At 40.6% G+C, this 13,006-nt stretch overlaps 1 protein-coding gene across 1 annotated transcript in view; it reads left to right on the forward strand.

Annotated features, from left to right (window-relative positions):
* The first annotated feature begins 2,084 nt into the window (after positions 1–2,084).
* Positions 2,085–13,006, forward strand: part of KIF5B (kinesin family member 5B) — a 68,959-nt gene continuing 58,037 nt past the window's right edge. Inside the window, exon 1 of the mRNA XM_034760117.1 lies at positions 2,085–2,448. Coding sequence (XP_034616008.1) covers positions 2,323–2,448 — 126 coding nt within the window. The 5' untranslated portion in view covers positions 2,085–2,322. The remainder of the gene's footprint in view (positions 2,449–13,006) is intronic.

Raw genomic sequence — 13,006 nt, forward strand, 5'->3', positions numbered from 1 at the left:
AGCGTGCAGCGCTGCAGGAGCTGATTACACTGGTGCTTTACAGCGCTGCACTCGCTGCGCTCAGGAGGGGTGTTTTTTCACACCCCAGAGCGCAGCAAGTGCAGCACTGTGAATTGCCAGTATAGCCAAGGCCTAAGTAAATAATGTTTTCACCCCTCAGCTCATGCACAACTGTTTTTGTCAGTAAATTCAGAAACTGACAGTATATACCTGGGAGTTGGCAAATGTGTGTTAAATGGCTTCATTGCCACTTGAATGGCTCTTTAACAGTTTCAATGTTAAAAGTAACAGAGGATCCTGTGGCACCTTTAAGACTAACAGTTTCAATGTTGTGCTAATAGGTCTGGCAGGCTGGAAGGCTTTTTCACTTTTAAGTACTAGATCCCCTCCAGAGGAAGACTCACCAGGCTGCAACAGCCAGCTGTGGTGGGAGCCTGCAGGAAGGGTCAGATTAGAACAGGGATAGGAAGAGGCGGAAGGGTGGACACTAAGATCCAGGAGTGCCCCAAATTTTTGGGTGCCCTACGCAGCCATGTATGCTGCGTATGCCTAAGGGCGGCCCTGTAGGAAACTTGACCTAAACTGGACAAAACCAATAGGTTTGTATTGATTAGAGTTTAAAGGGACTGGGACTTTTCAGCTTGGAAATGACACAACTAAGGGGGGGATATGATAAAGGTCTATAAAACCATTACTGGTGTGGAGAAAGTAAACAAGGAAGTGTTATTTATTCCCTCTCATACCACAAGAACAAGGGGTCACCAAATGAAATTAATAGGCAACAAGTTTAAAACAAACAAAAGTATTTTTTTCACACAATGCACAGTCAACCTGTGGAACTCCTTGTCAGAGGATGTTGTGAAGGCCAAGACTATAACAGGGTTCAAAAAAGAACTAGATAAATTCATGGAGGATAGGTCTATCAATGGCTATTAGTCAGGCAGGGTTGGTGTTGCTAGCTTCTTTTTGTCAGAAGCTGGGAATGGGCGACAGAGAATGGATCACTTGATGATTACCTGTTCTGTTCAGTCCCTCTGGGGCACGTGGCATTGGCCGTTGTCGGAAGACAGGATACTGGGCTAGATGGACCTTTGGTCTGACCCAGTATAGCTGTTCTTATGTTACCTTACATATGGTACCCCAAATACCTATATGAAATGCTTTGTACATCCATTTTCTTTCAATGTGTAGTGTGTTTTGTGCCAGCCATCGTTCAAGGCAAAGCCCGTCATTACTTGTCAGATGACAACATTGCAATGAGTCTGAAAAGTGATGACCTGGTCTAATCTGTGTAAAATTCCTGTTCTGGCCTCTCCAGGCCAGTTGGTGAAGATATGTAGTGGCATGGTGCTCCCTCCCCGCCTCTCACTTGTGGTTGCCAGAGCCATAGGGATTTGTCCAGAAGCCACATATGGCTTCCGATTACAATTTCACGTGGACATGATTTCAAACAGATAGGAAACCACACGGATTATGCATATGACACCATTGCCCAGGCCTTCATGAGCAGTTTCATACAGATGCCCTTGGTACAGCTGGGTGGATCTGTGATATATCACACCATGGTGAATGACGATTTTGTGATGCCAAAACACGTCAGAAAACTGCCCTGGTTTGTGTATTTTGAAAACAGGGTGACTGCTGGGGGGAAAAACCCAGGGGCTGACCAGCTGCAGTGGGGATGGCACTGACAGGCACAGACCCTTGTAAATGACCCCTGGGCAGCATCCCTGTCGCTCGACCCCTGCCTGAAAGCAGGGCGCTCTCTGCTACCGCGCCTCCCCAGCACGCTGTTCACACGCCTCATCTCTAATGTGCCCCCTTGACCCAATGACTGCACCTGCGCTACGGCATAGCCCAAACCCCATTTGTGCGCCTGCGCGGGAGATTCTTGAGTCTGCGGGTGGCCATGTTTCCCCCTTCTCCCGGCCAACCTAGTGTGCGCCTGCGCAAAGGAGCTCTTCGGTGGCAGCCGCGGCACTGTCCTCGACGCGCGCCTGCGCGGTGAGTCTGAGGTGGAGGGGTGGGTGTTCTCTGCGGAGGGTGACGTCACCCCTCCCTGCTCTGCTGTCGGCGCCGCCTCTGCTCGAGGAGGGGAGGGCCCGGACTCGCCGGCTGCAGGCGCCGCCATGGCTGCCATATTGGGGAGGAAGTGAGAGCAGGAGGCGGCAGCGGCGGCCAGGGAGGAGCCCTTCCCCTCTCCCCTCCGCTCAGTGAGGCGCTGCTTTGCAGGCGGCGGCCGCTCGCAGGACCCCGGAGTGAGCGGCGCGGAGGCAGCGGCGGCTGGGCTGAGCGCCCCGAAGGCGGCGGCTTTGGCCTAAAATGGCGGACCCGGCGGAATGTAACATCAAAGTGATGTGTCGCTTCAGGCCCCTCAACGACTCCGAGGTGACCCGCGGCGACAAGTACGTCGCCAAGTTCCAGGGAGAGGACACCGTCATCATCGCGGTGAGCGCCGGGCCGGGAGCGGCGGGCTGGGGAGAGGGCCGGATACCACGGGGATGGGCGCGGTACGAAGGGGAGAGACAAGTCGGAGAGGAGCGGAGGGGGCCAGGCTAGGGGAGCAGCCGGGCTTCGTGGGGGCATGAGAGGGCAGAGGAGGGAGCAGGGCAGACGCAGGGGTTGACTTGGCCGGGCGGAGTGCATGTACTATATAAAGCTGCCACCTAATCAAAAACTCCCTGCCTAGCAGGCCTCTTGCAGCAGCAGCCCTCGAAACTTTGGGCATGACTTTAAGTGGCAGTTTTGAAATTGAGGTGGGACCATCGTGCACGTTTCATACATTGTGGATATGAAAGTTGTGCTTTATCGCAGATCAGTCAGTGCTGCAATGGGTGCCCTCCCCCACGCCACATCAGAGACAGAGAGAAACAGCTCTTATGTGTGGAAGAAAATGGTGTATACAGTAGTGTGTGCCATTAATGGATTTGGACTGTTCGTTACTGATAATTAGTAACTTACTAATTCATATCTTTGTTTACTAATCAGTCTGAGGAAGTTTGCACTGAACTAAGGTACAAAATAAGGGTGACTCTGGAGAATAGAGCACCCCAGATATTGGGCTTTCCATTCTTCTGTTTTCAGGATATTGATAGTGGTTTTTTGAATACAGTAGTGAAATTTTAAAATAAAGAACCGACATCCTGGAAATAGGTGTATGGGAAGAGAGAGAAAATCTGCAAAAGAACTAGCCTTCTTTTGTGTAACCTAATGAGTTGGCAACTAATGTAACGTCTGCATTAGTAATGTCTAAGAAAGAAGTTACCAGAGTAATTTGTCCACTGAATAGTTTTGGCAAAAGAAAATCTGCTGAGTGGTTTTTGTGACCAGTACATCAACCAGTGGGCTAGTGGCTAATACTTTGTCCAGCAAAATAAATTGAGATCGCTTATGTCTTTGTGGTTCATCACACATTTGTTTGCAATTTAACAAAAATCACATTCTGCAGAATAGAGGCCTGCTGTGAAGAGATCTTGTTGGTGCCCTGGAAAAGATAATTCCAGCAGTGCCAGTTTGCAATGCAGCTGCTGTAGAGTGAGTTATTGAGTGGAGAGCTAGACTATAATTTGCAGTAACTGTCTTCTCTGGTGTCATTGGTATTTGTTGGTAAATGGGTTGCACAAAGATTTTTTTCCCCCTCTAATGTTCATCTCTCACTTGTACTCATTCTTAATCTGCACATTCAGATGAAGAATTTGTCACACAGTGGCACAATTGCAAATTTAGAGAGGAAATGAGGAATATAACTTTAAAATTTACCTTGCTAATACTTGTTTAGATTTTAGGTTCTGTACACTATTTTCTTCTTGAAGCAACCCAAATTAAACATATCTATTCTTAGCAGCTTAACTTGGATGTGGAACAAATGTGTAATAGTAAATAAAGCTTCTGTTAGAAAGCTTCATATTTATAGTACAAGGCTTTAAAGTATTTCTTCTCTTATTCTACTTAAATTCAGTTTTAGAAAACAAATGGATTGCTAATGGAATACGGAACCTTTTGCTGTTTCTGGTATAAATGCAGATCAGGTCAGCAATAAGTAGGCCACTGAAAAGCCAACAAAATGCTTGTGAAATGAGCTGGTATTGGCCCATTCAAGATCTCATTTCAGAGATTGGTGCAGCAGACTTCATTAATTCTCACAGCTACACAGAAGCCTTGACCATCATTTATCTAGACTGTTAGCAGATACAGAATATGACAAAACTGGTGTCGCTATCTGAAGTAAATATGCTCACTTTCATGCTTGGTCCTGAGTATCCATTTGTAGGAGTGTGTCCCATCTGAAATCAAAGGTTGTTAATTCCATTCCTGGTGTATCAGACTTTCTAGGTGATAAATTCTGTTCTGTCCCCACTCTCTAACCTTCTAGCAACTACCTTTTGGGCCAAAGTGCAATCATTGCTAATGGGGCAAGGGTTTGGAGTTCATTAGGAGGATCTGTGGTTTAGGTTTCAAATCATAAAAGTGAGGTAATTTGGAGTGGACATTGAGAAACATTACCATTGTGGTATAGACTGTGTAGGATCTTCCACAAGAACTTCAAGATGGTCAGTTTTTACAAATTAAAAAAAATGATTGAATGTTTTTCTCTTTACAACTTTTTACCACTAATGCAAAAGCTAGACTCATTAAGTCAGTGTGAGGGGAACTAGTCATTCTCCTTAGAGACCACATGGAGCTTGAAATTGACAGAATTAGTAGGGAATTAACATGCATTGTAATGAATTTTTTATTAACCATATTCCTCTGCAATATTGAAAGCCGAATGTAAAACATCCAGAAGTCTTAGGTCCAAGACTTGCTATTTTCAGCCTTGGACCAGTGCCCAGGAAAGCGCTGATAGGTTGAGGTACCACTGACAGTCTTTTAAGTCCTGTCTCATGATATTCCAACCATTGGGATTGTAAACAAATGCTCTTTACAGTGACTATGCTGAAATTCCCATCATTCCAGTAACAAAGCATTTTTACTCCTGATATATGGCAAAATTCTCAAACTCAAAATCACATCCTCTGATTACTAAATAAAATTGAAGACCTAATTCTCCAGAACTGTCAAACTTGCACCTTTCATGACCATTCAGTTTATCTCCAAGGATGAGTTAGTCAGAGTTTGCAAAGCTTCACTGATCTCTAGTAGCCTGAACATTTAACCAGCTAGCCTGTTTGAAATATCTTGTCTGAAATAGCCTTCCTAAAGCCATTCCTCAGTTATTTCCATGCAGACTATATCAGTTTCCCTCTCCTTTTCATGCATATTTTATCGGGCTTCTCTTCACCACTATATATAGTGGTGGTTGCCTGCCGAGCTCTTCTTTCCAGTAAGTTGAGCTAGGATTCTCTTCACAGCCTCCTCACTCAAGGAGAGGCTACAACCTCTTGATTGGCCCGTGGTATTTACAATGCTGCCTCTGCAGGCCCATGCTGAAATATGGAGAAGCTTGCCTCTTACCTACCCAGTAACATTTGGGAGAGTTATCCCTTTTTCGCAGGGAGAAGGGCAAGACTGGAAATAAGTTAGGAGACAGAGTGGGAGCAGAGATGCTCCCAGTGCTCTTCTCTGGGTTTGTCCTACTCTAACCATACACGTGCGTACCTTGACTTCCCCTTACTTTCTGGGGAAAGCAGCAATAGTTTTCTTTTTCCTACATCTAGAGGCATGCTTGTTATCCTGGACAAGTGAGTCTTTTCTATCTCTGTCTTTTAGAGAAACGATTTATTGTAATTGTAGATGTTCTGTATTTCACAGCAATTTGTGGTTGAGATGTTCTCTTAGTTTGTTTTGAAGAACAATAGCTATAAGAAAGATGCAGCTCATTAATAGTTCTCGCATGAGGCCATATCTCTTGGGCTTTGAATTCTAATTCCAAGAAAGTCTTTTCATTTTAGAAATAGTTAATTTGAAGGGAAATCTTTTCTAGCTGTTCTTCCTGATGAATTCATGTGTTTAAACAAATGCACATCATTAAGACAGTATGTGGACTTGTATGCATATAACATTTTTGTTATAGCAGTATAAAGGGCATATGTTTTCATTGTGACTCCAGTTCTTTGGAGGTTGGGTGGGTATTATCCTATTCCTTCAAGTACTGTTAACACTGGGGATTTGCTCAAGATATTTTTGCTTTGGTGCTAGAAAAAGTTGTCAACCTAACCTCTTTTTAAATTGACTACATTTAAAAAAAATCTAATTTGTTAAAACACCCTCTAATTTTTAAAGATTCAGAACACAGATTTCTTTAAAAAAAAAAAATAAGGATTTTGCCGATCTCCTTTAAATAATTACAGAGGGTTTTTTTTTTTCATTTGAGGGATGAACTGACTGTAGAGGGAAATAGTGAAACTGACAATATATTCACTGGTCAAATACACAAGTTAACAAAAAAAAAAAATTCTGTAATCCTATAGTTTATAGTAACCTTAAGTGTTGTAATTATTGTAGGTAGAATATCTTCAGGTTTAAACATGGCATTTTGTGAGGAGCACTGGGACTGTCTGGAAACTGGGCGGTGGAAGTAGCTGTGCCCCCTAAATGTAGCTATGCAATTTAGTCCTAGCATAGCTCCTCCTCTTTTCTCTAGGAAATTGAATTGTGCTTAAATTTTATTTTTAACAAGTTACAAGCACAATAATGACTGTGTGTGTTGTAGGCAAGGACAAATCATAGGGTTTGGGCTGTGCCGACAGTGGTATGTTGTTGGTAAAGCTTTCAAGTGTGGACCAGGCTATGATAAGCATCATGACACCTAACTCGAGGCAACTTAATCTTGTCTAAACGTGACTAATGTCTTAGTGATGATATTTCCTTGATGATTGCAACAGCATAATTTTCAATTGATATTTTTAAGTTATCGTGCTTTTAAAATAGTAAAGCCTTTTCCAGCTAGTGACTCTATTAAAATATGTACAGCATGAATACAGAGAAAACTGGGTTCTTTAATGCAGAATTCATTATAATGCCTTTTTGTTTAAGAATGTATGCAAGGCAAGCTGAAACCTAACACAACTGCTGTGAACATGTTTTTATAAGTCCATATTGGAGTTACCCACAAACTTATATTTCTTCAGTGTTAAATGTAAGTTATGGGGAGTGCTTACTGAAAAGGTCACATGAAGAGAGAAACCAGCATTTTCATATGTATGTGGTTTTGACCTTTATTTTTTTTACACTTGAAACTGTTTGCAAGCAGAGAGCATTATCACTCTGAATGAAATGCTTGTATGCCACTTTTAGTACTTGTACATGTGCTCTTTCTTGTCTTGTTATTGTTCCGTCCTCCCCCCCACACACCCCCCAAAAAAAACCAAAAACAAACTACTGTCACACCCAGGACTTTTAGACTGTTCACAACTGCTAAAGTCTGAATTGATATTTGCAAGAGCAGTCTGGGTATTGACATACAAATAAGCAGTGTCCCATTTTTCCTTCAAATGCCTATATTCGGTAATGTAGAGAACACTCCCATCTTTTTCTGTTTTTTAGAAGACATCTGACTGCCTCAGTGTATTTTCTAATTAACTGGGTAGTATCCGTAACATGCAAGGCCTGGTGCCTGTCCTGAATATCTAAATATATCTGGCTTTGTATATTAAGTTAAAGAAAGGTTTGGCTCTGTCACTTTCTTGCAGAACCAGACTAGTGAAGAACTTTCTTCTACTGACTTCATCGTCTTGGCAGCGGAAAAGCAATATTCAGAAAGAAAATGTAATTCATATGGAACATTGAAAGAGGGTAGGGCATGCAAGGAGTGGGACACTTACACAAAACAGCAGAAGTAGAACGATGGTATGCTATTTTGTATTTTAGAAGGAAAAAAACACTTCCATACTTGTAAAAGTACTCCACCTTAATATTATAATCTGACCTTATATGGAAAATGCATATGTTAGAAGCTGTACTCTGACCTATAACTGAAGTATTTGGATTTTTTGAGTGGTGGTGTTTAGTTTAATATTTTACAGAGCCTTGATCACTTAGGAGAAGTACAACAGTTTCTCAAAGAATATGGCTTTGACAAACACTGTAATAGTGCAGACCTGTATGGCTAGAAGACTTGTTTCAATATTGAACGAAGTAGACTGTACTGCTGCTGTGCTTATCATCTTAGTAATAATCTCTGTTGGTCTCAAGTGTGGTGTTCATTTCTAAAACCTAAAGACACTTTAAATGTCAGCATTGTTAACTATTTCACTGTTGATCCCTTTAGAACAGACATCCAGCTAAAGCGATAATCCCAACCTACCTCCCAGGTCTCCTTGAATGCCAAAATTCCAGCTGTTCCCCACCCATCTGCTAGAACCTCCAGCTTTCCGTAACATCTTCCCTGCTGCAATTATGCATTTTCATTACAAAAACTTCTCATGTTGAAACTGAATATGGGGCCATCATAAAATGGAGAGCATCAAATTAAATAACAGGGCTGTTTCACTGATAGAATTTTCCCATTTATCCTCTGGCAAAGGAAATGCTGCAGAACTTTATCCCTACTTGTTGCAGAGTATCCAGAGCCTTATATTTGATGTACTATATAAGCAAGTAAGGAACCACTCAAATTTCAATCTTAACACAGAAAAATAAGAATGGAAGACAGGAAAACTAAGGTCCAATGACATACCCTGCACCCTCTACAGTTACAAAAAATCAGTTCTATATGCATCTTATTCTTCTCATGCACTTCAAAAGAATTGAAAAGCATCATTTTTCTTACTAGAAGCAGAATACTATACTGGGACTCTGCTTGCCTGTCTTTTTTGCTACTTTGAATTCTGTTACTGATAGAGCAAAAATACATTCTTTCAAACTGGGAAGGAGGATTGGGAATGGAAAATAAATGTGCTCTCAAATTAATGGGAAAAAATATTGTTAAAATCACTCAGTTTGGGATAGCAATACTATATCATACCGTTTTGCATTGGGAGAAAAGCTGTTTAATACCTCAGTCTTTTATAAACTGTCTTGTGTTCTTCATGCCAAGAATAAGCCAGCTACAGTGTCAGACAGGATGGGTTTATAAAATGATGCATTACATTAGCAAAAAGAATATGCCTTAGAGTTAAAAGCGCTGTGTACATTGTGATAGAGAAATGGAACGTTACTGGCTGCTCATCTTATAGTATCAATAATGAAAAGACTATTCCAGGTGTTAAGGATCAGAAAACAAGATGATCCAAGCCACACATTGCTATGGATGGACTCTGAAAATCTTACAGTAAACTTTAAAACTATAGAGTATGAATGCAATAGAAATAAATACTTAGTACTGTTATACAATTTATTTTCTGTACTTCTGAGGATAACCTGAAGTTAGAGGTTATTCTGTTTCATTAAGAGTAATGGAATCGTCTTCTATGAAGAAGATGCTAGGAGATGATGACTTGCCAGCGGACATCTGTGAAGAGCAAAGTTTTGTACATTTCAGTTGTTTTGAATATATTTGTATATAGGCTAATACTGAAAACTGTTGCTCAGTAAAGCTAAACTGTCCATTAATTATGATGATAAAAAGATCATCTGTGTAAACCCTCCATTAAGATTTGAGTAACTACTGCTGGGTCATGCTGGCAGGTGGCTGCAAGTTAGCTTTAACAAGGGCTTGGAATGTTGCTTTGAGACAGACTGATTTAGGTTCATTTAGAGAAGCGTGAAACCGTAGAAGCAGCCAAGGAGGAAGCTTAGGCTGATGTCTTATGGGGTAATGTTTGTTTACCAGTATAGCCAAACTCTGAGAAAGAGGTGAATCTGGATGTTTAACTCAGGGTCTGTGGGCTCTGGGGAGACTGGAAAATAGGGACTTGGCACACACATGAATAGGCAACCTATAGGCTTAATTTGCAATGTTAACTGAAATATTTTACTGAGCTATTGAGAATCTGATTCCTAGTCAAAAGGATATCTGTATCCCAAAACACCAGGCTTATTACACCTAACATATAGAGTATGTGATGGTCCAACTTGTTTTTTTTGTCACTTATGGTAGTACCCAAAAACTGCAATCCAGAAAAAAGGCCTGATTCTGTACCCTTCCTCAGAAAGCTTTCAGTCATAGCTTCTTGATGCAGATAAGGTGTTTGTGGCGAAGTGAGGGAAATATGTGCCACAATAATGGTGCGATCTGGGCACTGAAAAATAGGATTGTGCTTCTTCATAATGTATAGAGACATACTGATAGGTTTTTTTCTGAAGATTTTTTTTTAGAAATTTGGTTGTTCTGCTGTGAGAAAGTAGGCCACTGGAAAAACCAGGTAGAATTGATATTGCAAATGTCAAATAAATGAAACCTGTTTGGAATTACACAACAATCTTTCAGAGTGTTTTTTGTGATCAGTGTATATGTAGTTCTTTTAAAATTAGTCACAGTAGTAGGCAAAGCTGTTCTTTATCACCTCTGCTTATTTTGGCATTGAAATATTTTTTTTAAATTAACAGTTGTTGATGTTTGACAAATACGGATCAGTGGAGATGCCTGAGCTAGAGCCTCATTGGTATAAAGTGTGGTGGGAGGGAGTGGACTGTAGGTAGACAATTCTGTTAGGGCACTGAACCTTTGGAATTTTGCTTCCCTAGTTTGGTCTGTAATCACTCAACTTTCAGGGCATGCCACCAAGACCACCACCTTTCTGGTCAGTAATGAGAATGGGGAATCTAGTGGGGATTCTGGTAGACTTAGTAAATTTGTTACAGGGATCTGTGTTTTGGAGTTAGTCTGTCAAGGATTTCTGAAGCTTGTGATGTATTAACTTATATATTTAAGATCAATTGAAATAAGAGATTCACTGTTTGAGAGAAGTCCTTAAATATAGATTAATTCCTCTAACTAATCCATAAAATTCAACAAGGCATAGTATGTATAGTGAGTAATCCTATAAATCAGTAGGAGTGGGAAGAAAATTAGTTTTTTTTTTCCTTTTACCTCTTTCCCTTTCATAGTAGTATCTCAGTGGCAGCTTAAAGGGGAATTATAAAGGCATGATATAGCTAAATTATTTTAAGTAGAGCTAGTAAATACAACCTCCCTCCATACTGTTTGTTAATGGGAATAAATGTTATACCTTAGAATGTGGGGAAGAATGTTAAAACTGATTTTCAAAGAAGCTTGTCTCTCTCATCAACAGAAGTTAGTGCAGTAGAAGATATTACCTCACCCACCTTGTCTCTCTAAAGAGCTCAAAGTTAGACTAACATGAAGTTTAATTTGAGTGAATAAATTGTTTTGATTGAAACTAAAATGTGTTACAGGCACACGGAATGCGATGTTTAAGAAATTCCTGTATGACTTGGCATTAAATCAAAATAAAATATAGCAGTCTGATTGTTTTGGACAACATCACTAACCTATCTATCCACTACTAAAACAAAGAATTTTGGAAGTTTCTTATGCAGCTTACAGCTTTGTTTCATAGCTCTATTTTCATTTTCCCATGTGAGGAAATGAAAAGCTAAAAATTAACCATACATTGTACCGGAAACATCAGGGATCAGGTACATTGACAATCTATATGAAGAAAAAAAACTTGATGAGTTAAACAGTCTTTTAACTATCAGGAGGTAGCCATGTTAGTCTGTATCCACAAAAACAACAAGGAGTCAAGTGGCACCTTAAAGACTAACAGATTGATTTGGGCATAAGCTTTTGTGGGTAAAAAACCTCACTTCTTCAGCTGCATGTAGTGAAAATTACAGATGCAGGCATTATAACAGTCTTTTAACTGTTAAAGATTTGGATTACTGCAAGATCTAAGAAATGTTTTAAGAGCAATGACATGCCTGACTTAATCCCTCCATAGAAAGTCTCCAAAATCAGTTGATAGTCACTTAAGACTTTCTCAAAAATGTACTGACTTGGAATAGTGTATTCATGAATATCAATTTTTTTTAAAGTGGAAAAGTAATTTAGAGGAGGTTTCAAATTGCATCTGAACCTGAAGGAATGCCAGCCACATCAACAGTACACCATAAATTTTGTTTAGGATGTTATTGGACACAATTTGAATAGCATAGATATGGAACAAAAGATGATAATGGGGGCAACGTGATCCAGCAATAGGGATGTTCACTTCATATGAAGTAGTGCATGCAGACTTGTACGTACACCTCTACCCCGATATAATGCGACCCGATATAACATGAATTCAGATATAACGCGGTAAAGCAGCGCTCCAGGGGGGCGGGACTGCGCACTCCGGCGGATCAAAGCAAGTTCGATATAATGCGGTTTCACCTATAACGCGGTAAGATTTTTTTGGCTCCCGAGGACAGCGTTATATCGGGGTAAAGGTGTATTAGACAAATGTTACCTGTGAGTTATAATGGAGTTGGCCTGCAACACACACAATAGCAGATGTGCCTGTTAATATTTCTTTTATTCCAAGTCACTACAGGAAGGTTGAGGAAATGGCTGTCTATAGCTGTATCCTTTATTCAATGGCTAATTTTATGTATGTGCTTATTGAAACTTCAGCCTCACACCTCAAGACTGATAGTAATTGTTAAAGAAGGCATCTCTCTTTCTAATAATGTAGCAATGTCCATCCCAGTTTTAATTTGGATTGGATAAACTTCTTAAACTGTATTAAAAGAAACTAGCATAAATCATGGGTGGGATTTCCAAAAGCACCTGAATGATTTGATGAAGATCCGTGGATCTTGTGTCCTAAATCACTTAAGTGCTTTGGGAAATCCCACCCCAAAATACAAAATTTCTTTCATCATAATGCATCTACCATCCCAATGGGAGTGGTTATGAGTGTCTCAGCATACTCATCAGATGATGGGAGTGGTAGCAGCATACTCCGGAAAAAGGGGATAGTGACATACTCTACCTCAGTGACATAATACTACATTGTCTCTTTAGTCAGATCAGCATGTAGTCACAAGAATATCCAAAATAGTAGTAATGGACACCTCCAAGAGCCTGGGTCCAAAACTAAGTCTGCACTAACTGAAATACTTGGAAGTAGAATTCAGTAGTGCAGCAGCTTGAATATTTCCTTCCATCCAGAGAATA

This window comes from Trachemys scripta, chromosome 2 (genome assembly GCF_013100865.1).
Source record: "Trachemys scripta elegans isolate TJP31775 chromosome 2, CAS_Tse_1.0, whole genome shotgun sequence".
NCBI classification, from domain to species: Eukaryota; Metazoa; Chordata; order Testudines; family Emydidae; genus Trachemys; species Trachemys scripta.